Source organism: Papaver somniferum, chromosome 9 (assembly GCF_003573695.1).
Source record: "Papaver somniferum cultivar HN1 chromosome 9, ASM357369v1, whole genome shotgun sequence".
Taxonomy (NCBI): Eukaryota; Viridiplantae; Streptophyta; class Magnoliopsida; order Ranunculales; family Papaveraceae; genus Papaver; species Papaver somniferum.
In genome coordinates, this window is record NC_039366.1 from 152749423 (window position 1) to 152762345 (window position 12923).

At 42.9% G+C, this 12923-nt stretch overlaps 1 protein-coding gene across 1 annotated transcript; it reads left to right on the forward strand.

The window, feature by feature from the left end:
* The first annotated feature begins 351 nt into the window (after window positions 1–351).
* On the forward strand, window positions 352–4904 carry LOC113312730. The gene is made up of 2 exons (XM_026561467.1): window positions 352–744; window positions 4431–4904. The coding sequence occupies exons 1-2, from the start codon at window positions 352–354 to the stop codon at window positions 4902–4904; spliced, it is 867 nt and encodes a 288-aa protein (XP_026417252.1).
* Window positions 4905–12923: the final 8019 nt, after the last annotated feature.

Genomic DNA, 12923 nt, shown 5'->3' on the forward strand with positions numbered 1-12923 from the left:
CGGAAGATTCAACAAATATTGTCATCACCAGCTGTTATGAAATATCTCATACAAGGAAGACTGATATGCCTCTACACTGCTTCCAGCGATGCTGTTGTTGGGGCCCTCCTTGCTCAAGAAGATGATGAAGGGATTGAACACCCTATATACTACTTCAGTCGTACTTTGAGGGATGTTGAACTCAGGTATCCTAAGGCAGAAAAAGCATGTCTAGCCCTAGTTCACGCTATTCAGAAATTCAGACATTATCTGTTGTCGAACAAAGTGATGTTAATAGCTAGAGTCGATCCTGTCAAGTTCTTACTTTCAAATCCGGCCTAGGTAGGTAGGCTGGCCAAATGGCTACTCCAAATGTCAGAGCTCGACATAACGTGCACTCTTACAAGGTCTATTAAAGGGCAAGCAGTAGCAGATCTACTAGCAGCATTCCCGGGAGAAGGTACTACCGCACTGCATGAAGACCTTCCTGTGGAATTTCCAGAAATCTCTTTTGTCAAAGAGGAAGCGTGGCTATTGTATTTCGACGGTTCTGCTACGCCTAGCAGTAATACTGGAGCAGGTGTAGTTGTAGTGTCTCCAACTGGTGAAGTCTTTTCGCATTCTTTCAAGCTGGACTTTCAGTGCACCAACAATTCAGTAGAATACGAAGCTTTCCTCATAGGATTATCACTAGCCAAGCCAGCAGGAGCCAGACACCTAGGAGTAAGAGGTGACTCTAAACTACTGGTCAATCAGATGAATGGAGTATACTCACTCAAATAGGTAACACTAGCCCCTTATAGATCTGAGGCGCAAAAGATTTTGAACTACTTTGCTGATGCAATCATAACTCATATCAGCCGCAACAATACAAACACGCCGATTGCTTAGCTACATTAGCCTCGAAGCTGCAATTCGAAGGTTTGTAAGAGACTTTGACAGTGAGGAGACGAACATTGGCGCCAACATGGCTTTCACAGTCCAAAGATACTGAAGCCAATGATTGGAGAACTCTGATTATTCAAGAGCTTAAAAGTTCGCTTTCCCGAGGAAAGGTTAGTCTCAAGACCCCACAAAAAAATTTCATGCTTCATGGAGTGTTATACCACCGAAACCCAGATGGATACCTTTCAAGATGTCTCGGAGACGAAGAAGCGCAGCTACAACTTAACCATATTCATGGTGAGATCTTTGGACAAACGTTAGTGGTGACTCTTTACCTACGTCTTCAACGCCTTGGCTGCTACTGGCTAGATATGGAGACGCAATCCCGAGCGCTCCTGTGACGGACCGGGATATTACGCCTCTATCGCGTTGCCTCGTAGGCCATAATCTCCCCGATGCGCCATTGATGAAGCTACGATCCGAGCCTCATCCCTAGGAAAATGCACGTTCATCTGCCTTTGCAAGCATGCTCGTGGAGCATGACGCGGCTGACTTAGCTTCCACATCGTTCCAAACTTACCCTTGTCCGCAAAAGGGTGGCATAATCATTATGCAATACGGCAGAACGAGTGGTGCGCAATCATTGTGCAACAGGAAGAACGAGTATTGCGTAACCATTATGCATCATGCCAAAGAGGGCTGGCCGAACGAGTGTTGCGCAATAATTGTACGCAATCATTTCCAATGAACACAATCATTGCGAAGTAATGCAATCATTGTGAATGAACAGTGAAGCAGGCATGTCAATATGGTCCCCTTTCCATACTTGTAGAAATTCCATTAAGACATATATGGAGGGGTACTTAGTTGAAGGTGCATATGCGGACTATGTACCAAGTAAGCTTCATAGCTTAGCCGGAAGAGTATAAATGGTGCCTAAAGCTCATTTATAGTTGCGTAGATTTGCAAAAAGGAAGAACGAGTGTTGCGTAAGTTTTTGTCAGACAATATGTCCGTAGGTTTTTGTCAGACGTTAGCAATGACATCACACTCTGTCCCGGACGGGTGAGGGGTGATCAACCCAAATGTCACGGTAGGATGGATACCAGCCAACTGTACCAGACAGTCTCCGGTGGTCAAGTGCCTAAATTAGGCCAAGCAGTGGCACAGTACTCAGCAAAGTCTATACTTGTCGCGCAGCAATTGCCTACCCTACCAATTTGCGCATAAGTTGGCCTACCAACCAACCTAGAATTTCTTTCGAGGAAATACTCACTAATGAGTCCATCACGCACAATCCCTAGTGTTATCACGGAACTTTCTCTGATACCAACTGTGACGGACCGGGAAATTACGCCTCTGGCACGTTGCCCCGCAGGTCATGCGCCATTGATGAAGCTACGATCCGGGCCTCATCCCTAGGCAAATGCACGTTCATATGCATTTGCAAGCATGCTCGTGGAGCATGATGCGGCTAACTTAGCTTCCACACCATTCCAAACTTACCCTTGTCCGCAAAAGGGTTTAAGGCCATAAGGACAAAGCGAATGCATATCGTATGCATCACTGGCTTTGCCTCACCGTAGGAATTTCATCAGTGAATTTCCTATCTAGCTGAGCAACCATCATACTTCCGAGTCTTGTCCAGGCATAAGGCATTCTTGGTCTTAAGAATAGGCCATTGCAGGCCTCATGTCGTACTTTCCTTAGGCTTATGCAAGCTCCGCCAACTTACATATAGATGTAGCTTACCTCTGAGGCCATGCCCAATACGCCATTGGTACATGCTTAAGTCGAATGGCTTGATAGGAAGTATGAGCATCCATTGGATGGCATGCAACTTGCTTCATCAAGTCTGACTGCAATCATCTCTTGCATCGAGCTACCGAGCTTAGATGATATGAGGGGCCAAAGTGCCGCAATCATCTCTAAAGCAGATGATATGAGCGACAACGTGCTGGACCGGCAATGCTGCAACTCATTGCGGCTGCCTACGTATCCTTCCCTACTCTAAAGGGATCAAGCACAAACCGTAGTTCATCCATGAAGGGACAACAAATTAAGCCAAACTCGTTTTCAAGGCCGTTTCCAAGCAATAATGGTAATGGCCTGGTTCGTATAGGTCGTTCCGTCAAGATGCACAATGATTATGCATCATCGGGTCCGCAATATGGCATAGTGATGCATAAGCATCAAATTCCCTTTTTACAATAAATGAGCCTTAGGCATCATTTATACTCTTCTGGCTAAGCTATGAAGCTTACTTGGTACATAGTCCGCATATGCACCTTCAACCAAGTACCCCTCCCTATATATGTCTTAATGGAATTTCTACAAGTATGGAAAGGGGACCATATTGATATGCCTGCTTCACTGTTCAGTCACAATCATTGTGTTACTTCGAAATGATTATGTACAATGATTGCACAACACTCGTTCGGCCAACCCTCTCTGGCCTGATGCATAATGATCACGCAACACTCATTCTGCCTGTTGCACAATGATTGCGCACCACTCGTTCTGTCGTATTGCATAATGATTATGCAACATTATCTAGGCCAGCCCTCTCTGGCCTGATGCACAATGATTGTGCGATATTGGCTCTAGGCCAATAACCTTCATAATGCGCAATGATTACGTTGCAAGCTCAAGGACACCTACCCAACTGGCCTAATGCATCATTTGATGCGATATTTGGCTCTTGGACAAATGCCAAACGTAATGCGCCATTTTGGCGCAATATTGGCTTAAGCCAATATGCTTCTTACCACACAACGAAAGCTTTGGATGAAGCTTCATCTCGGGCCATGGCGCATCTTTTAGCATGCGCCATGCTAAAAACACTGGGTGTTACAGCTCCAAGGGTCTTGCTACAATTGTCAAGCGCCACCACATCAACTGGAAGTTCTTAACGTTGGATATGCCGGGGACTGGTGAGAACCATACGTCAATTATCTCCGCGACTGTGTGCTGCCAGCCAACAAGAAGGGTGCAGCCAAGATGAACCAAAGGGCCAAAAGATTTGTGTTTCATGAGGGAATCCTATACCGTAAGAGCTTTGAGGCGGCCTGCTACGATGTTTCCAAAGTCTGAAATCTCGACTATGTTGAAAGAAACACATGAAGGTGAACACCAAGGAAAGAAGAAATTATTCCTCTAAGTACACAAAAGGTATTACTGGCTAACTATGGAGGATGATGCAGCGATGTTTGTTCAGAAATTCCATGAATGTCAGACCCACGGGAATCTCATCCACACGCCTTGTACTCCCCTTCATTCAATAAGTAGTCTGTGGCCTTTCTACAGCTGGGGACTTGATATTATTGGAAAAATCAATCCAACATCATCAAAGCAACACGAGTATATCATAATCACGATGGAGTACTTTTTCCAAATGGGTCGAAGTTATTCCTCTTCGAGGAACCACTGGAGCGACAATTGCAGCATTCATTAAGGAATACATCATTTGTCGGTTTGGCGTAACTAAGCACATCATTAATGATAATGGTACTCCCTTTGCCAACAAGCAAGTACGATAATTGCTTGGAGAATATGGAGTTAAGCAGGTCTTCTGTACTCCTTACTACCCTCAGGGGAATGGGAAAGGCGAAAACACCAACAAGACTTTGATTCGAATTCTCAGTCGAACAGTGCATGATAACCCCAGGACGTGGCACGAACAACTTCCTATGGCGCTATGGGCATATCGGGCGGTACCTAGGAGCTCTACTGGAGTTTTTCCTTATTCACTTGTCTATGGTGCTAACGCAATCCTCCCAGCAGAGATCAAAATCCCGTCGGATAAGATTGCAGCTGCAAGTGGAGTCCAATGGAATGAGGCCGAAGCATCGAACTCCAGAATAGTGGAGTTGGACACTCTAGATTCCAGGAGAATTAAGGCGGAAGAACATGCTCAGGCATACAGAAAGAGAATCTCTAAGGCATACGATAAAACTATAAAACCTCGAGTTTTTCAAATAAGAGATCGTGTATTAAAGACCGCGAAGCACATTCAGCAAGATGGGAAGGTCCTTATGTGATCACCAAAGCCTATAACAGTGGTTACTACAAGATTGTCAAGGAAGATGGAGGCAAATTGGAGGCAGTCATCAATGGAAAATGGCTCAAGGCATACTATGCCTGACCGTTATTCCATCTATTGCCGTCTCATGACACGGCCAATCAGGTATTTTCAATTTCTCTCATATTTGAGTTATCAAAGCTTTTCATTAGTAAAGACATATTAATGTAAAATCCATTTCCTTACCAAAACCCAATCCAATTCATTTTCCAAAAACAATGTTCAGAACCCAATATAAAAAGAGAATGATCAAACATTCTCATGCCTACTTATTGAAAACAATAAAATATAAGTATGGCTCAGAAAATGCCATCCAACAAGTTTGTGAATACCAATATTCTGTGGAGCACGTGTCACGATCTTAGTGGCCGCATACATATCTAACTGTGTAGCCTTCGCTAAGCAGAGAAGCCTGAGTAACAAGGGATACCTAGGCAGATCTACTTTATCTCATCGCAAGAAAGAAGGCGTGAACGATCAAGATAAGGAAGGAAAAAGCCTAGTCTATATAGAGTCAGCTGGCGAGGGGACAAAGGTAGATGACGCATCCAATCAGCATTAAATGCTCAAATCTCTTATCTACACGCATGAATCTAGGCACGTGGAGAGAGAAAGCGTGGCATAACCCGATTGGCAGAAGCTGGCGGTGAACGAAGGTACAAACTATACTAAGGTTGGGTAGTTCCCAATGGAACGTGGGCCAGCTGAGGTGGCGAAATACAACTGGAGAAGTACGCGGTGGACGAAGGTACCATTGGTACGAAAGGTATATCAGCAAATGACGGACCCAGAGGCAGCAAAGATATACCTGGAGCAAGAAGGGCTATAAATACCAAGCCTCACCAACAAACTAAGGGCGTTCAATATCTAGGAGAGAAGCTAGTCTTAAGCTTATACCTCTTTAATGTTTAGAACTTAAGTATTTACTTCCACTTGAGTTCTCTCTATTACTTTGGGAAGCATTTAAGGTCTTTGTAACCACCACAACTTAATACAAAAACAAGCACTCATTACCCCGTGGATGTAGAAAAATGTCGAACCACGTAAATCTCTTGTGTCTCATGATAACTTAGAAGCTTTTTCATTAAACGTGTGTTCTTCGTTATTATTGTGATATTAGATATCATTTATTACTTAGCACTATCAGTTCAAAGGAGGTATTAATACTACTTAGTATCAGATCCTCAGAGCTGTATACATTACGTAGACTACGGGAAAATGAGTAGTCACAGTTTGGCGCCCACCGTGTTTTGCTCACGAACCTGAGTATTAGACACAGTTTTACATTTTACTTCTACATCTTCTGAAACGAAGGGATCTGTGTTCCAGCGATGAATATCACTCTCTAGTGATTCATTCATCCATTATTTGCGTATGTTTTTTGAGTTCATAGCCTCTAAAAACGTGCCTCGTTACAGATCCACAAAATTTTTCAAAATACATACCCACAAAACGCCAAAATGTTTGTTTTATACTAAAACAACCTTTCTTAAACAAAGCGCATCTTAGATTTGAGAAACTTTGACTGACAGAGGAATCTCAGTAAACTTTTAAGGATAAAAGATCTTCCAACGCATTTAATAGTCTTGTTTTTCGCAAGATCTGACACCCCTTTTCATTGGTTTTCGATGTTTTAAGGTTGTTTTTCCAAGGGTGTCATAAGCATTTAATACCCGTCTGTCAAAAACATTATTTCAGTCCTTTTTCTGAAAAACCTGCTTAGCAGTCTTCTGTGTCAGAGCATTAACTGCTACTTTTAAAGAAGATACCCAAGTAGCAGACTTTTTTTTCTGTGACCGCGGGATAAAAAAAGCCGAAGGCATGCAGAAACCAACTGATGTACCAACAAGCTCAAGACCAGCCATCACAAGAGGAAGATCCCAAAAGCCGTCTCAAGCGAACCAAAGAAATGAAGCGGAGGACGTACAAAGCGAAATAGCAAGAAGAACGATTGCTAACAAATCACCTATTCCTGCTGAAGGGATGGGGCAAACATCTGGAGCTCAACCAATATACGACATGCCGTTACCGGAGCATGCTACCATGACAAATCCACCTGCGGCCAACGCAGGGTTACCCAAAACCTTAGTTCCTATCGGACGAGGGTTGGGAAACCTAACCCCGATTCAGATAGATCCAGATGCTCCAATCATAGACGAAGGAGTGGAAAACTCATAATTATACGAAGCTCTGATTTAGCAATCAGAAGTGAGTATCGCGACACGGGTCTCTCATCGAATTCTCAACGGAGAGTACTTTCTCTTAGAGTACATGTAGATATGCAGTCTCATGACTGGACAACGACATATCTCATGAATACTGAATACTTTCAGTGATTATTTATATATAGCATCACGAGATGGACGTCTCCTAGACAGCTTGTTCTGCTAGTATAGAGCGATGACGTCTTCAGGAACAAACAACAAGTTTACCCTGACTATATAAATGATATGACTTACCGGCAAGCTCGTATCAGGATAATTAATGCTCCTAGACAGCTTGCTCTGCTAGTATAGAGCCACAAAGTTAATTATTCCTAATTGCAATCGCTCCTATTCCATGGTCGAATCCACGACTGGTCCCATGGAATGACAATAACAATTGTTCAGATTCTATGATCGAATCCATGACTTGATCTCATAGAATAGCAATAACTATATTATCTCATTACTCCGATTTCATGATCGAATCCACAAATGGTCTCATAAATGGTAATAGATAAACCTTAATTACTCCGATTCTATGGTTGAATCTACGATCCCATGGAATGGTAATGCTCACTTTATTATTCTGAATTCGTAGTCGAATCCTCGACTGATCTTATGAATTAATAATAAACATCTTATTACTCGGTTTTGTGAATTATTCTCCACTGAATTCCACAATTAGTAATAAATAATCAACAACCGGGGGTCTGAGCTACCTCTAAGTAAGCCCGATTCAAATGGTGAAGGTGTATTCAACGATGATACACTAACAGTCACCGCACGAACGAGTATTTCAAAAATACAACGAAACGATGAACCTATGCAAAATAGAGAAGAAAATAATAAATAATTAAAAATATTGACCAGGGTGCTGAGAGCACGGACACACGACCGACCGACTGACCGTGTCGTGGTCAATCCCACGCCAGTTTTATATTTTTAATGCATTTTTATTATTTTCCATGATTTGATGAAAATCCTCTCGCTTTATGAAATCTCCTTCGTCTCGAGGAAACTCCTCCGTTTCATGGTACTTCCATAAATCCATAAAAAATAATATAAAATTAAGAAAAGGAGTGTGGGGCGTGACCATTGGCCAACCGGCCATGCCTTGGTCCCAACCGGCCCCACATCCGTGGTTCCTTATTATTTATTATTATTTCTCTAGTTTCATGAAAAAACTCCTTGATTTCATGGTATTTTTGCACAAATCATCAAATAATAATAAAATAATATAAATTATGAAAACTTGTGGGACCGGGCCTTGGCCGGCCGGCCATGCCCTAGCCGGTCCCACACGCCCCTTTGTTTTATTATTTTATTATTAATTTTCCTTGAATTCATCAAATTCCTTGATTTCATGGTATTTCTCTCAAATTAGGAAAAATTCCCTCAAATCATCAAAAATACCTAAAAAATATTCAAAAATTAGAAAAACTCGTGAGACCGGGCCCTAGCCGGCCGGCCATGCCTTCCACGGTCCCACACGCCCTTATTTTTATTACTTTAATATTTTTTGCTTCCTTGAACTCATGAAAACTCCTTCAATTCATGGAAACTCCCAAAATTCATCAAATTTCTCAAAATTCGTGAATTTTTCATAAAATCATCAAAATATTATAAAATTAGGAAAACTCGTGGGACCGGGCCCTAGCCGGCCGGCCATGCCTTTCACGGTTCCACACGCCCTTATTTTTATTATTTTAGTATTTTTTGCTTCCTTGAACTCATGAAAACTCCTTCAATTCATGGAAACTCCCAAAATTCATCAAATTTCTCAAAATTCATGAATTTTTCATAAAATCATCAAAATATTATAAAATTAAGGAAAAGGCACCACGAGACCGTGGTCATGACCGGCCGACCATGCCTTGACCACGGCGATCCCACGCCTCCTCATTCCTTATTTTATAATTATTTTTCATCATCTCATGGTGTTTTCCTCAGTTTCGTCGAAACCCTAATTTTGACATATTTTCTCGAATGGATGCTCGATTGCAAGCCGGAAAATATCAAAATTCTCAGGACTGAGACATGGACGCCTTGGGGACACGAGCACACTATCTTTACCGACCAAGATTGGATCTTTGGCTCACGGAATCCGGTCCCATCAATTTTCACAATTTTGACCTAATTTGCACAATTGCTCGTATTAGGTCCAAAAATCTTCCAAACACTTTGGATTTGCATGAAGTGATCGTCAGGCGGTCACGTGACGACCCAGGTCCGGTTTCATGACTCCATGGTCGGTCCCTCGGCTTGTCATAATTAATTAGGTTTTCTCACCTAAGACGAGCATTTTGGATAAATGATTAAGCCAGCATTTAATCATTCTTCCACCAACAAATCGTCAACTCTTCAGGAGTTCTTTGTATTTGCTCACGTGAGCATATGGACACTACATGGTTGATCCACGGTCCCATGTAGTCGCTCCCTCCTTCGTCCCATGGTTGAAATTCTGACAACCATGAATTGATCATCAATTGATCAAATTAGGGTTTCTGAATCCAAGGATCATCATTCCAGATTCCAACCTTAACAATTTTACGACGGCCTCATGGTCATTAATTTCATTAATTATGCTCGGTTCAACGACCATTATTCTAATTAATATTTTTGGTACGCTGCCAATAATTCATCAGATGAGCAACACATGCTCAGACTATCAAATATTCAACAATTCATCATATGAGCAGCACTTGCTCAGATGAGGAATATTTGCTCAATATTGGTTCAACAATCAATATTCAACGATCCATCGAATGAGCAATACTTGCTCACTTCATTGTAAGAACTATACCTCTGTCTCATGACATGTTCAATTCATGAGTTTAAGAACATCATGTTCAACTCAACAACTACATGGACTCATCGTCCCATCAAACCACGAAGTCATCAATTGACTAACAAACCACGATACGTCAATCGTGTCACTTGGGGGGATATCACTTAGGGTTTTTGGTCTGGAGGTCTACGGCACGTGTGTTCAAACACACGATGGAATGTGAGCAAGTCATGCAATCAGTTGAAGGAATTCACGAGGTAGTGGGTGGAAAATCGACCAAGTTTCCACACGTTGAGCAACTGGTTTCAAACACGATCTTCACTTCCCCACTCCTTGATTCCATCAACTGTCACACTTCATGGAATCATGGTGTCTACAATTCCAGCAATATAAATAAGTCTCTGAATTATGATTGAATCATCATCAGTATCATCAATCTCACGTCTCATCGACAACACAAGATCATCAACTCATCAATTGAGCAACTACTCTCAATTGAGCAATTTCAATCATTCAGAGCTTATCATATTCAGAATGCACACACCCATAAGTTTGATTACCATTGATTCCACACATTTCTCAGCTTCCCTCCTGCAAATCAACCCATCCTCTCTTGTGACCGAATTTACTCTGGAACGGTCATTGTCTTGATTTAGGTCTGAGTACTACAGATTGATCTCTCGAATCTAAAGAACCCCCTTTGTAGCGGTGTATTTGTGTGAGGTTTAACATTTCGCTCGGTTCGAGGAGTCTCCTCCGTACGGTCGTCTCCTCAATTCCTTAAAAACAAGCAAATCGTTTTTCCCCATCTACAGATTGGCGACCACAGTGGGAGATCATTCTCTCGGTTGCAATCTCACAATTTCACAAGATGGTCGATCTCAGGTCAGGATCAGTTACTAATCCTTACACAAACCGTGCTAGCAGTAGCAACAACAACAATCAGAATATCCCGGAGACAATTCCGACCTCCAACACTGATGGTGGTGACGCTACTCCTCCTCACGCCGAAGGTCATCCACTGACCGGACGACACCCTGAAGAAGTCAGAGGAGATCCACCGCCTACTATTGCTGATCTTATCAAAGCGTAGGAGACTCTTGCACAGAACCAGACTAACATGGCTGTTACACAGAAGGAGATGGATAATTATCTCAAAACTCTTACTGACATGATGTCAGAGAAGACTCAATAGAAAGGAAAGGAGAAATCCTCAGATGACGGTCCTGAAGTAATTCCAATCCATACAGTAGAAGACGACGAAGTCCACAAAACTGCTGCAGACAACTCATCAGCGAAGGGATCATCGAATTTCATCACTCGCGAGGATATGGAGCACCTTTTGGAGAACCATGGAAAAGGCAAGACATCGCATGACCATCGTCATCAACCTCCTTATCCTGCCGCTACGCAGAGGATTCCACTCCCCAAAGGTTACTTTCTCCAAATTTCACCTTGTATGATGGAACTGGCAATGCTCGGGAACATGTCTCTCGTTTTATCGAAGCCTTGGGAGAACATGAACATAATCATGTCGTCCGTCTCAAGGAATTCTCAAAATCTCTTAAAGGCAGGGCATACACCTGGTATAACAACATCACACCAGGGACCATCAACAATTGGGGAGAAATGGTTAGCGCATTTTACAGGAAATACTTCTTCGTGTCAGAACAAGTCACCCTCTCCGACCTTGGAAGAATGTTTCAGAGGGTCAGTGAAAATCCCAATGATTATGTGAAAAGGTTCAGAGTCCAATCCCTGGATTGTCATGACCCAAAAGTCACGGAGCAACAACTGGTGGACTTGTGCATCAATGGCATGCTCCCGGTCTACAGGGCCTTGCTAGAAAACCTTCGATTCCAGACTTTCTCAGAACTTCACGAAGCTGCGACAACTGCACCCGCTCTTTTGGAAAGAGCAAAGTCTACAAAGACTGAAGATTCAAAAGACACTCGAGGAAGCAGGCGTCTGATCAACAAGCAGTATAGCCTGCAACCTTCAACAAATGCTGTCGCGGAATGGAGTAAGAGAAAAGCAGAACCAAAACACAAGCATACTTCCTCCACCCCTTCAAAGACACACAAGAAGGAGAATTCGAAAATCTCTCCTCAGCACCTGATTTTCCGTGTTCAATGGAAGAAGTTAATGAACTACTTGATGCCTGGATTCAAGACGGCGCAATAAAATTGCCTTATGTTAAGAAGGAATCAACTGAAGAGGCCATGGAAAATCCTCAGTATTGTCTCTTCCATAGATACGTCAGCCATCCCACGAGTGATTGCAAAATTTTGAAGCGCATATTCAAAGAAAAGGTCGAATCAGGAGAGCTCAACTTGGGGACTGAAGGGGTGCACAAAAACCTCCTCCTAGTCAGAACTTTTACCATCTCCGAACCTCCCGTCAAGGAAACGGTCCAATCTCTGATCGAACATGTCTGCGAGCTGTTGTATCTTTTGAAATCTCAAAGGAAACATGTTTGCTGCACTGAACCACATCGTGTCCGGAAGACGTCCGTTGATCCAAGAGACTACCACCGGACCTTCAACCACCGACACATAAATGTATGACTGGGGACTGCTCACCACAGTGCACATTAAAGGAAATGAGTTCAAGAGGGCGTTCATCGATGTTGGTACCGCCGTCAACATCATCCCATTGAAGACTCTCATAGTTGCTGGTATTACTCGACGGGAATCCACCCACACTCCCATAGCAATCAGGGACCACGAAGGAATCTCCAGAAACGCATACGGCTTCATCACTCTCAAAATTATGGAAATATCGATCTGCACTGAGGCCAAGTTTTTCATAATCCGGGAAGACCCTGGATACGACATGGTCCTTGGGAGAACTTGGATTCATGCTGAAAGGACAACGATGCCTTCAACACATCCTGTCATCGACAAGGATTCCGAGTCGGAAGACGAAGCAGAGGACGCACCACCTTTTGAGCATCTGGAAGAAGTAAAAACTCTGATGGGACTTA

Excerpts from the sequence above, each read along its gene's own strand:
- LOC113312730 (XM_026561467.1), top strand. The coding sequence starts at position 352 with ATGTCAGAGCTCGACATAACGTGCACTCTTACAAGGTCTATTAAAGGG. Across the intron at positions 745-4,430 it reads TGGTCAATCAGATGAATGGA|GTCTTCTGTACTCCTTACTA; the intron begins GTATACTCACTC and ends GGAGTTAAGCAG.